The 13,406-nt window shown below is 42.9% G+C and overlaps 1 protein-coding gene across 2 annotated transcripts in view; it reads right to left on the bottom strand.

Annotated features, from left to right (window-relative positions):
• The window catches only part of Prmt7 (protein arginine methyltransferase 7), a 44,075-nt gene extending 30,686 nt beyond the window's left edge, over positions 1–13,389 (bottom strand). Inside the window, exons 1-4 of one of the 2 annotated variants that reach the window (XM_076915821.1) lie at positions 13,242–13,389; positions 11,725–11,920; positions 7,249–7,285; positions 3,265–3,414 (exon numbers count right to left, since the gene is read on the bottom strand). In XM_076915821.1, the coding sequence (XP_076771936.1) occupies positions 3,265–3,414; positions 7,249–7,285; positions 11,725–11,819 (282 nt within the window). In that variant the 5' untranslated portion in view covers positions 11,820–11,920; positions 13,242–13,389. The remainder of the gene's footprint in view (positions 1–3,264; positions 3,415–7,248; positions 7,286–11,724; positions 11,921–13,241) is intronic. The other variant, XM_034522307.2, reaches the window with a different exon arrangement.
• Positions 13,390–13,406: the final 17 nt, after the last annotated feature.

Genomic DNA, 13,406 nt, shown 5'->3' with positions numbered 1-13,406 from the left:
CCAAATTGGGATGTAGCTCTCAGCTACTTCTCAGCACCACATCCACCTGCCATCACTCTCTTTGACATTTTGACATGATGACACTGTAAGGAGACTCCCAGCTAAATGCTTTCTTTTATCAGAGTTGCCTTACTCATGGTGTCTCTCCACAACCACAGTGACTACATCACAACCGTAAGTCACCTAGCTATACCTGGTGAGTACTGCCTCCTTTCCAAGGCTTCCATGGATCTGTTCTGTCGGCTTCCACACTACTCTACCTTTTGGGATCATTTCCTGTCTGAACTTGACTTTACTGGCCACATTTTCTCAGCCATTGGAACATGGAAACATGTTTCCAAGTTTAGCTCTTCTCCCTTCCCTCCCCAAGCCATCTCACTGCTGACTTTACCAGTTACATGCCGGCAGGTGAGCACCACGCCCACCTGTACACAGCCTTTCTGTGTACTTTCAGAACCGCAGTCCTGCCTTCAGGTCTAGCTCCTGTTTGTTTCTTTACCATTTGGCTGAAGATCAAGCTTCTTGCATGCTTGGCAAGTATTATGCTAATGAGCTATCTCCCCAATGCTTCTCTTGCTTACTGACTGCAGGACCTAAGTCCTTTACAATTCAGAGTCCTGGCTCCTTCATTTGTAACAGGGATAACAAAATGTACTTTGAAACTATCAAGGAAATCATCCTAAAACATAACTTCTTTGTATCTGCTCAACACTTTGGTAATGCTTTAGTTTTTGGTTGGTAGTGTTTGCTTACTTTGGATTTTTGAATTACAGTGTCATGTAGCCCAGGGGGGCCTTAAATTCCTGAATCACCCTGCTTCTCTCTCCCAAATACTAGAGTTATAAGTGAGCACCTCTATGCCCAGTTTAAACATCATTATTTCATTTCTTTATGGCTGTGTAAAATTCCATTGTGTGCATGCAGATGCTTTTTACTTTTCTATCATCTACTTATATACATCTAGGCTGATTCCAATTTCTGCCTATTAAGTAAGAATAATGCAGTATTATACTTTTTTTTTTTTCAATGAAATTCAAGACAATAACTCTCAGGATTTGATCCCATGGAGATCTCAAATAGATTTTTTTAATGATCTCTTTTTATTATTTTTAATTGTATGTATGGGTGTGTGCACAACAGACCCAATGATGAAAGTACCATTCAGCTACAAACCTCAGCACACAGGCTGTACCACCTGCTAAGACAAAAACCTATGGACCACACCCACCAAAGTCCATCGTTCTGGGATAGTTTCTAAGTCTCACTTCTTGGCTTCTGTAGCTCCACTTCTGGCTAACTGAAGTATACAACCCCAGGACATGTTTTTTGTGCTTCCAGGCTCACCCTGGGAAAGGCTCAGGGCTACGCTGGAATCGACACAGTATAGCACAGTATAGTCTGTCTAATAAATAGACTTTATACTAACTTAAATCCACATCTCAGCAGTCTTCTCTGGTAGATAACCCACAACAGCTTTTAACTGCTAAGCTGTATCTCCAGTTCCTAAACACCTTTTTTTTTTTTTAAATTAACTTTACTCATTTAATTTATAGTTTGTTCATGGGGGGGAGGGGGGGACGGACAGGATTTATTTAGTCTTGGCTGTCCTAGACCTCCATATGTAGATCAAGCTGGCTTCAAACTTACAGAGATCATTCAGTCTGTGCCTCACAAGTGTTAGCTGGGATTGAATGTGTGTACCACAACTAACCTACTCATTTTGTGGGTTTTGCCCACAAAAAATACAAATATATATGCAGGATATGGCACATGCTTGGTGCCTGAGGAGGTCAAAGAGGGCACTGGATCCCCTGAACTGAAATTAGAGATGGTTATGAGACACCACCTAATGCTGGAAATTGACCCCAAGTCCCAAGTCCTTTGAAGGAACAAATGTTCTCAACTTCTGAGCCATCTATCCAGTCACAAACAGACTGTTCCTACCCCAGGTTAAGTATATCTAACTTAGGCCAGGTATACTGCACATGCTTTGTGTGTGTGTGTGTGTGTGTGTGTGTGTGTGTGTGTGTGTGTGTTATGTACACGTGAGTACCAGGACAGCAGAAGTCTAAGATGTCGAACCCCCCTGGAGCTGTGAGCTGCAGCCATGTGTGCTAGCTCCCTACAGGAGCAGCACAAGTTCTGAACCATGAGCCGTCTCTGCAGCCTATGCTCATCTTTCTCTTTTCTTCCTTTTTCTTTTTTTTTTAAGATGTATTTATTTATTATATGAGTACACTGTAGCTGTCTTCAGAGAGGGAGTCAGATCACATTGCAGATGGTTGTGAGCCACCATGTGATTGCTGGGAATTGAACTCAGGACCTTTAGAAAAACAGTCAGTGCTCTTAACCACTGAGCCATCTCTCCAGCCCGCTCATCTCTCAAAGATATTGATAAAAGCAGATTTGGTGGCACACACCTTTAATCCCAGCACTGAGGTTGGGTGCAGAAGCAGATGGAGCTCTGTGAGTCTGAGGCCAGACTGGTCTATATAGTGAGTTCCAGGACAACCAGAACTATGTAGAGAACTTGTCTCAAAAAACAAAATATATAAGTAAATAAATAAATACTATGTTTGTTATTATGCGTGTGTGTAATGGTGTGTCCGAGTAAGTGAGTGCACATGTGCCACAGAGTGCATGTGAAGGTCAGAGACAATCTTGGGACTCTATTCTCTTTTTTCATTGTGAGATCTAGGGGTCAAACCTGGGTTATCAGGTTTCCAGGACAAGTCATACCTCTAACCACTGATCCATCTATTACACCATCCTAAATACTTTGAGGTTAGGGCCACATTACAGGGATGACAGGGTGGACAGCTAGAAGGAGTCTAAGTAGAACACATTCTACTGTTGACCTCAGGATTTTATATGAGCAAAAACTTTTATATTATTTAAGCTACTGTTATTATTCATTTACCACATTTCCTGTTATAGTGTATACTATGTACATTTTCATAAGAATAAGATGACCATGAACCCTGATTTCCCACTGAGCCATCTTTCCAGCCGACATAACTATTTTTTTTTTTAAAGTTCCTTGGGGATTCTCACACAGCCCACAGCCAAGTCTGAGGAAAAAAAAAAAAAAAAACAAACAAACAAAAAAAACACCTGCTGGAGAAAGGAACCCCATCTGACTCATCTCTTTGTGTGAGGAAGTTGGTCATGTGCTTGGCATGTGTTTGTCAACAGACCAGGAAACCCCAGGGACCCAAAGGCCTTCCCATGTTAGATGACACACACCCGAAGAGCCCGTCTTACCTCGATAGCATAGCAGAAGTCAGCCCCTGCAGTGACCGCCATCATCGATAAGAGGCCTGTGCCAGTGCCGATGTCAAGAACCAAGGCCTGCTGTCCTTTGTCCTTCACCCTGCTCACAGCTGCCCGGATACCCTGGTAATATTTTATATTCTACGAAAAAGGAAAAGTATCTGTCATGTCACACATTGTAAGTAAGTAAAAAAGGTGCTATACAAAGGTGGACCCTATGTCCTGTCTAGCCTCTAGATGTCAGCACTTGCCAGCTGAGCTAGACAAGACTCCAAGATCACAGGTCAGCCTCCTGACCTGGATTAAGTGATTCTCTCTCTGCCTTATCATCTATTTCTGTTTAGGAATGCTGCAGCGTCTGCAAACCACTGTCCTTTTTAACTGTTAGGTATAGGAAATAGGGAAATTAAGAGGGTGAATGGCAGGTATGAGGGAGTAGTATGTCCTTCCTGTAAAAATGCAGTTCTGATCAGTTTCCTGATCAGGCAGCTGCTTCCAGGCCCTCTTCTCCCAGTACCCCAACAAACAGCCTTCTGGTGCCTCAGAGCAGCACCAAAACCTAAGCACTAATTCACTGAGAGGTGAAAGCAGGGGCCCACAGACAACCCCCGCCATGCTGCTGCCGCCACAGCAGCCAACTTCTAAAAATCCTGAACATCTGCTTCTGTCAGTCCCAGATCAGGACTTCCTACCTGCACAACTAAATTTGTTTTATGTGCTCACTGAATACTCTACTAAACCTGGGTCCTCTGGGGTGCTCTTAATCACTGAGCCACCTCTGCAAACCCAATAAATAATTTTAAAAGTATTTTTCACATACATTTATTTGTTTGTTTATATTCATTTGTGTGGGATGGATAAATGTATGTACACACATCAGGCCACATGTGTACATCACAAGACGACTTGTAGGAGTTAGTTCTCTCCTCCTACCATGCAGGTTCTAGGGACTGAATTGAGGTTGTCAGGTTTGAAGACAAGCAGTCTTATCTGCCAACCCACTTACAAAAAGTGTTTTTGGTTTTGGGTTGGGTTTTTGTTGTTGCTGTTGGTTGTGTGTTTCTAAGTTTAAACACTACATGTTGATTTCTTTTTCCACTGCTGGGTATCACTCAGGACCACATGTATGCTAGGCAAGTATTCTACTGAGCTGTATACCAGTCGTTAAAATTACAAATGTTGATAAAATTTGAGGAAACTAGAAACATCATACACCAGTAATGGAAACATAAGATGACACATCCACCTTAAAAAAAAGTTCCAACAATTCTTAAACTGTCAAGCATACACTTACTAGGGGCTAGAACCATGGCTGGTCAGTTAAGAGCACTTACCACTTTTGTTGAAGACCAGATAGCTAGTGTTCACATGGCAGCTCACACAGACTGACTGTTGGGCTGTCATGTAGAAGAATGTGAAGAGGAGCTTAATGCAAGTAAGTTGAGCAACAATTTGTAGTCGGAAGATCAGTGTAATTTGATGACAGATCTCAGGCTCACAAAAAGGGAGAGTGTATTTCTGGCTTGCGTGACTGTATGAAATGTCATTTGGCCGACTTCCCTCTAAAATAAGAAGGACCCTTTCTATATGGATCATACTAAATCAGAAAATCTCATAAATGCAATACTATAATAATAAGATGAGTATGTTACATTATTTGTCTAGTCAATAACCAATACTGATTTTTTCCAGTTAGCTCAGCAAACACACTCAGATATTTGATAAAGATTAGCAGATCCTTCAGTATAGTCTATACATTAAAGGTGTTCAAGAATGTCCTTTTAAGGCTAGAGATATGGCCTAGCAGTTTAGAATGCTTGCTGATCCCACACTGGGCAATTACAATACTCCAGCTCCAGAGATACAACACCCTCTTCTGGCCTCCAAAATCATTTGCACATAGTATGTATCTGCACAGACAACATACACACTAATAAAAATAAAATAAAATTGCTAGGATTGATGGTGCATGAGTTTAATTCAGCATTCAAGAGGCAGAGGCAGATGGACATGAATTCAAGGCCAACCTAGTCGGTACAATGAGTTCCACACCAGCCAATGCGGCACAATGAGACTGTCTAAAAACAAATAAAAACTAAGAATCTTGACTGTAACATACAGAACTGTAAGAGGTTTTCCTTTACCCAACCATAGGAACACTACGAGAAAGGCTTAGCTGCAAGTGTCATTACTCGGTAAGCCATCTTTCTTCTTTGCTGTGGATGCACTGTGACCATCTGCACCAAACTCCCAGAGCCATGACAACCCATGCTTGCTACACCACAGCCTCCTACCTATGAACCTTTTTCCCTTAAGTAGCTTGTATCAGAGTATTTGATCATGACAGGAAAAGTAACTAAGGTATTATCATTATCAACTAAGTTGACATACAAAACAATGGGCTTCAGAGTACAGTGTGATAGTGTGGACTTGTGATCCCAGCACTGAGGAGCCAAGACCAGAGAACTACCATGAGTATGTGGCCAGCCAGGCTATATAGTGAGTTCATGGCCAGCTCTGGATACATGTTAGGATATTACCTTCTAACACAGGGGTGGGAAGTTCATTAAAACATTTTCATACACATATGTCTGTGTACCTTGCTCACATCTGCCTGCACCCCACAACAACTTATTGTAAAATAGAACTAGACGGCTCCACAGTTCAAATAAAGGAGAAAGAAACACAAGTCAACAAATGAGAAAAGGGAAACATGAACTGTAACTCTGCATTGATGGCCAAATGTACTTTACAACACTGTCCTTCAGAACCTCCATAAGTATGATGTGAAGGACTCAGAATCTTATCTTCTACAGCATACTCTAAAACCGAGCAAGCAAGGTTGACAGAGGCTGTGTATTTTTTTTTCCAGCTCACAGATCAATGGCAGAGGCATCATCACTAATATACAAAGAAAATATATTCCTACAAAATGACATAGTATTCATTTAGTCTTAAAAATGAAAGAAATTTTGGCAATTTCTTTTTGACACATTTTGACAATAGTGACATTTCTGTTAAGCGAAACAAGTAATAAGCAAGACACAGAAAGACAAATATTATACGCTGGGACTGACATGCAGAATCCACACAAATCGACTTGGAAGTAGAGAATGATGGCTGCTGGAAGCTGAGGGGACACTAGTCAAAGGTCAGAAAGCGTCTGTCACACAGGGTGAGCAAGTTCTCAACACTGTGACTGCAGTCAAATATTAATATAGTACATATTCTACTGAGGGTAGATTTTAAATATTCTCAGCTTATCACCAAAAGAAAATTATAAGTATGTAAAAGACAGATAAGTAATTTGATTTAATAACTTTACAATGTGTGTATATGTACATGCACACACACAGTTAAAACATTATTGTACCAATAAATATACGAGACATTTAAATGTTAACTGTACTATATACATGGATAGGTGTGCATGTGCCTGCTTTCATGTGTGCCCATTCAGAAGACAGAAATCGGGTGTCTTCCTCTATCAAATTCCATCGTATTTGAGACCAAGTCTCTCAGTGAGCCTCAAGCGACTGGCTCAGTTAGACTGCCTGGCCAGCAAGTCCTTACAGTCTGCCTGCCTTGCCACCCCTGAGGTTAGAGACACTGCCATACCCAGCTTTTACATGGCAACTGGGTATCCAAATTCAGGTCCTCATGCTTATGAACCAGTATTTTATCCACTGAGCCACCAGCCCTTGTCAACTGTACCTTAATAAGGCTGTGAGGAAGAACAACAGGCAGAAGCAGAACGCAACATCCTGAAAGGCTTTCTGTTATACCATACATCTCTCAGCATCACTGAACATCCCAATTCCTGCAGGAGTTTCTGACCTTGATGATGCACAGCTTTAATCCCAGCATTAAGGAGGCAGGAAAATGTGGCATCTCTGACCTGGAGGTCAGCATGGCCCACCAGGGCTATACAGTGAGACCCTGTCTTAGTTACAATATGGTTTACTGTACACTTACTCTGTCTTTGTCGTGTAGCATGTCAGCATAGGATGACCTAAAAAGATAAGAAATAAGTAAAGAGACAGAGTCAGAAACCTTTGCTAATAAAGACACGCACATGAGCACGTCAGTGAGTTCCCACCTACAAATGCTGTCCTCAATTGGACGGAACACGTGTCATCCATTTTTAAATATTTAAATAGCCTGGCACCATGGGCTCAAGCCTATAATCTCAAGCATTTCAGGATATATTTGAAATTGGTTCAAGCTTGGTTCAAGCTGAGAAAGAGAGTAAGTTTAAGGCCAGTATGAATTATATACCAAAAGTCTAAAAAAAAAAAAACTCTTTTTAAAAAACTAGGCATTTCAAATATCACTCACCTTTACTCCCAGGACATGGACGACAGAAGCAGGTGGATCTCTGTAAGTTTGAGACCAACATCGTCTACATAGTAAGACTTTGTCTCAAATAAATAAGTAATCGATCAATCTACTTATTTATTTGGGGCAGGGAAAACATTCACCATGGCATATGTGTGAAGGTCCAAACTCAGTTTTGTGGAAGTTGGTGCTCTCCTTCTACCATGTGTGATCAGTTGCTGTCATTATTTATTACTGCAAAAAAATCATCTTAGAGCAGATGTTCTTCTTGTGTCTATTTACCTATGTGTGTGTGCATCTGGCGATCAAAGGACATACTCAGAAGTTGGTCCTTTCCTTCCACATTTACATGGGCCCTTGGAATTAAACTCATATTGTCTATATTGGTGGCAAACACCTTTATCCTGCTGGCCTAGTTCACGAGCCCACCACAGAGCTTGCAATAGTCACCTGTAACCATGAACATCCCGAACGCAACAATCCTAACACGTGACTCAACCTTGAGTAATACATGTACACCTTAGAACAACCCCATACATCCATACTAGTAAGAGGAACTGGGAAAGTATGTGTCACCATGCTCAGAAGTTCACATCACATCAAGGGATAATGAATGGCCAAATACAGTGTGTAAAGGGAGGAAAGTCACATGCATATTTTCTATTTCCCTCTGAATCACCTTACAGTTCTTCCTGTGCTTACTTTCTTCCCCCAAGCTGGGGTTACCACTCAGAGATAGAGTACTTACCTGCCTAACAGGCTTTAAATGAGGGTGAGGATATAATCATTAGAATCCTCACTTCAATCTCTATGTCCCACTGTGCTTGTTTTTGAGACAAGCTCTCAACCGTGTAGCCCTGGCTGGCCTGGAACTTGATACATAGAGCAGGCTGTCCCTGCCTCCCAAGTGCTGATGTTAAAGACATATGCTACCACCAGCCTGGACTGCTTAGTTTCAACCGTCAACTTGATACAACCTAAAAGCATCTGAAAAGGAAGTCAGTCTGAATGAGGAATTGTCTAGATTAGCTTGGTCCATGGGTAGTCTGTAAGGTAGGTCTTGCCACAATTAGAATCATATAAGTAGCTCCATCTGAAAAAATTTTCTGAATTTTCTGATTGCCTTGAATGAGGTGAAAAACTGCACCCTGACTGTGGGTGGCTTCCGGTAGCAGCCAGATGAAAAAGGGTGTTTCAAAAGGAAGTAACTACTGGTCTTTGAGGTTGGGTGTCTCCAAAGTTAGTTGTTCCAGAATAGCTGTCAGCCACTAAGGGTCCATGACCAGTAGTTACTAGTCTACAAGGTGGGGGGCCTCAGTAGTCCCAGTCTGACACCTGTAAGTTCTTGGAGAGTGGCTGGTTCCTGTTCCCATTTGAAGGCTTAGAAACACTGGTTCTGCTATTAGAGAAGGAAGCAGCAGCAACCGAGCAAACCGACTCCCTGGCAAGCAGGACAACCAAGCAAAGACAGCGAGGACACTAGTTTCTGAGACACCCTCCACCTCATCCAAGGCAATCAGAAAAATTCTTTAGGTGTAGCTATTCAGGTGATTCTGTGTCGAGTTAACACTAACCAGGTGTAATAAGCACACAGCCGACCCATTGGTAGCTAATAGTCTACAGCTAGTTTTCATGAGTTTCCAATTTATCTTTCTAGTCCTTCTTCTTGCAAAAATAAGCAACACATTTCACCTTATTTCTGACACAAAGAGGTGTAATTATATACTTGCTTTTTTCCTGTGATATACTGTGAAGATCACTCCACCAGTGGAGAATGAGATGAAAATAAAGAACATTTCAGTTTTCCCAGCTGCATTGCATTCCCCTAGATAGATACACCTTAGGTTTGCCTATCAATGTTGATGGACATATATATTATTTTCAGTGTTTTGATATTTCTTTTTTTTTTTTTTTTTTTTTTTTTTTTTTGGTTTTTCGAGACAGGGTTTCTCTGTATAGCCTTGGCTGTCCTGGAACTCACTCACTCGAACTCAGAAATCTGCCTGCCTCTGCCTCCCAAGTGCTGGGATTAAAGGCGTGCGCCACCACCGCCCGGCGTGTTTTGATATTTCTGAAGGAGAATAAAACCAACCAAGCTAAGATTAAAGAAAAATGCATTTATTTGGTTCTAATTAGGATTGCAACTTAAGATAAATTCACACCAATGAAAACCTGCTCCCTACTGATTTGGTATGTTATGTGAACATTCATGTGTATGTGGCTACACAGTACATGTTTGTAAAAGCAAGTAAAAAGTGGAGGGAAATCTCCAATCATCCCCTTAAATACTATCTATTTCCTTTGAGTCAGGGCCTCTCACTGGCCTAGAGCTCACCAACTAGACTAGACTGGCTGACCAGCAAGCACCAGGGATTCTCCTGCCTCCATTTCCGAAGTGCTGAGATTACAAACAGTTGTCACCACACACACTTCTTGTTTTGTTTTCCTTCCGCTTTTGGGAGCAGGGTTTCTCTCTGTAGCCCTGGCTATCCTGGAATTCACTCTGGAGCTAACCTAAAACTCTAAAATCTGCCTGTCTCTGCCTCTCAAGTGCTGAGATTAAAGCTGTGAACCACCACCACTTAGCTTAAAATGTGTAGCCCAGATGGCCTCAAACTCTTGATTCTCCTGCCTCCACCCCCTTTAGCTATTCCTACCAGCTTTTGATAACACAACTGGCTTGTTCTGTTTTTATGTCGATTCCAGGGCTCGAGAGGTGACTTGCCAGTTAAAGAGTACTTGCTGCTCTTGCAAAGGACCTGGGTTTGATTCCCAGCACCTATATGGTGGTTTACAACCATCTGTAATTCTGGTTCCAGGAAATCTGATGACCTCTTCTGGCCCTGGTGGACACATGCATACATGCAGGTAAAACATGTACACACATATCAATAAATTTAAAGGGGTGGGAGTCATGCAGGGCAGGTGTCACAAGCCTTTAATCCCAGTACTTGGTAGGGAGAACAAAGTGGATCACTGAGATCAAGGCCAGACTGGTCAACACAGTGAATTCCATGACAACCAGTGCTAAAGACTCCATCTCAAAAAAACAAAACAAAACCCAGGACATTCTAGAAACTGAACTAAGGTCCTATCACCCTTTTACCAACAGAGCTGTGTCCCCATCCTTTAAAAAAAAAAAAAAAAAAAAAAAAAGATTTATTTTACGAGCTAGAGAGATGGCTCAGCAGTTAAGAGAATTGGCTGCACTTCCGGAGGACCAGGATTTGATTCTGAGCACCCACATTGTGGCTCACAACTGTCTAACTCTAGTAGCAGGAGGTTCTGACACCCTCTTCTGTCTCAAAAATAGCCAATAATAAATAAATAGATAAAATCTCAAAAATTTTTATTTTAATCATACGTGTATGAGTATGTCTGTGAGTACAAATGCCCTGAATCCAGAAGGGGCAGCAGGTCTTCTGGAGCTAGTTACCAGAGGTTGAGCTGCCCACTGTCTTAAGTGCAGAACCATCTTTCAGGTCCACTCACAGCTCACCACCGCACCACCAGCGCTCACCCTCATCATGCCTGCACACTGCTGCTGCTATTGGGCATCAGTCTAAACTTGTCTTTCCTTTCCATCCTAACTTTCCTTCTGGCTCTACCTCAGCCTGCTCAGCTAATCCCGTTTTCTACACTCCATAACCTCTTCCACTGAGATGCTGCAGCTTCTTCTCTCAATTTCACCTTTACCAAACTCTGCAAATTCTGTGTCTGCAGACTCATGCTTCTTTCTACCTCTAGCATCACAGGAATACCCAATCCATAACGTCTTCTTCTCTCAGGAAGGCACCCATCCACCCAGTCATCTAACCAGGAGAAATCTTGGTGCTTCTTGAACTTTCCCCTCTTGCTGCATACAGGGGGTTACCAAACACCCGATCCTCCAAGTGGCTCTCCCTCTGTCACCTCCACCACCTCTACGTTAGGGCTGCAGGAACCACTCACTGTCCTCTCTCCAACCCACTTCGCACACTGCTCTTAGCAAGTGTTCTGTTCTCCTAGCATCTCAACTGCTCAGAAAACGAATCTCCAGAATCTTCTTCAAAACTAACGTAACATCCACGAGCCCTATACACCTGTAGCCAGCTGAGAAGCAACCCTTGGTACCTGGCGATTTCCTGGTGGTAGTCATAGTGTTCGTCCTCCTCCAGCCATTCCAGGGATCCTGTGGTTGGATTGGCACGACCACAGAAGACCTTCATGGTGCCAACTGGTTCCTCAATGTTTGCACAGAAATGTGGGCTTGTCAATTTAACTTCTTAGGAATAGATCTTGATATCAGAAACCTAATTAATTATAATGCCTAGGATAGAGGCAAAGAACAAGTAAACAAAGAGGAAAAAAAAATCAAGAACCAGACAAAAATGTCAAAGTTACTTAAATTTTTTTTTTTAATGATAACATAGACCTTCAGTCTCAAGCTCTGGAAGGCAGAGAGAGGCAGATTTCTGTTTAAGTTCAAAGTCAACATGGTCTACATAGCAAGATCTAGGCCAGCAAGAACTACATAGTGACAGCCAATCTCAAAAGAAAATTAGTCAGTATTCTGATATTTCTAGCAAGAGTAATTTCATTTTGCATACAGGATATACCATCAAAAACTATAATAAAAGCCAGTGTAGCAGCTCATGTCTACAATCTCAGCACTTAGGAAGCTGAGGCAGAAGGATCTGAAGTTTGATGCCTGACTGAGCTATGCTGCAAGACCTCGTCATAAAACAAAAACAAAATACAACTACGTGTTGGTGCGTGTCTTTGATTCTAGCACTAGAAAAGCAAAGGCAGGAGGATCTCTATGAGTTCCATGCCTGTCAAAGCTACACGATGAGATCCTGTCTTAGGAAAAAGTAAGGGGCGGGGGGGGGGGGAGGGCTGGGTGATCTTACAGTAAATATATAATGCCGTTTGGAAGTTTTGACACTTTTCAGAAATTCCAACATAATTAAAAGGGCCCCACAAGTTCATCGAGTTCCATTCCTCAAGTGAAGGCAAGTGAGAAGGCAGGGTAAGCCAAGCAATGAGCTAACATTAGACGTAAAAAAATGCACAAGTGGTTATTCCGAGACATATCAAGGACACTTACTTATCTGTGATGTCGCTAGGGTTTAACTAAGAATACGCTTAAAAATGCACTGAGGGCCACTCCAGGGTTTTAATGTCCACCTAGGGTACACACACTTATGGCACTGCTCCGGGCAAGTGTTGTGAACTGAATGGTTCCCAACTACTCAGAACACTGACTGAGAAAGCCCTCCCGAATCCGAACCGCCAGAACGGTTCCGGGACCGAATCGTTCCCGGTTGGGCTGGAGGAGCTGCATACAACTGAGGTCCGGGTTTGAGAGGCTGGGGCGAGGCTCCTTGCACAACTCCTGCGCCTCAGACCCCACTCTGCTCTGGGCAACAGTCTGAGAAAGGACAATCACCCACAGGAACTGTTGAGGCAGACCTGTTCAAGGTGCTTCAACAACTCCACGTGGACTCTGGAGAAGTCCAGAAGTACACCGGAAACCCGAATATTCCCACGCCAGAGCCCTATGCCAGAGCCCTAAAAATGAGGTCTGAAGACGGGCTGCACCCAGGACCAGCCACGGCCCTACCGCCCCAACATGCCCAACAGCTCACCCGCTGTGGGAAGCACCCCACTCGCCGCCGATCCCGCGGCCATTTTGCCTCACCCACTGGGGGCGGGGCGTCGGGGCGTAGAGTGACGTTCCACGAGGCACGGCCTCTGCGGAACTAGATGTATATCCCGTCGCACCCCGCGCCTTCCCACAGTACTCCGCGATT

Source organism: Arvicanthis niloticus, chromosome 18, assembly GCF_011762505.2.
Source record: "Arvicanthis niloticus isolate mArvNil1 chromosome 18, mArvNil1.pat.X, whole genome shotgun sequence".
In the NCBI taxonomy this organism is placed as follows: domain Eukaryota; kingdom Metazoa; phylum Chordata; class Mammalia; order Rodentia; family Muridae; genus Arvicanthis; species Arvicanthis niloticus.
This window is presented reverse-complemented; position numbering and strand designations above follow the sequence as displayed.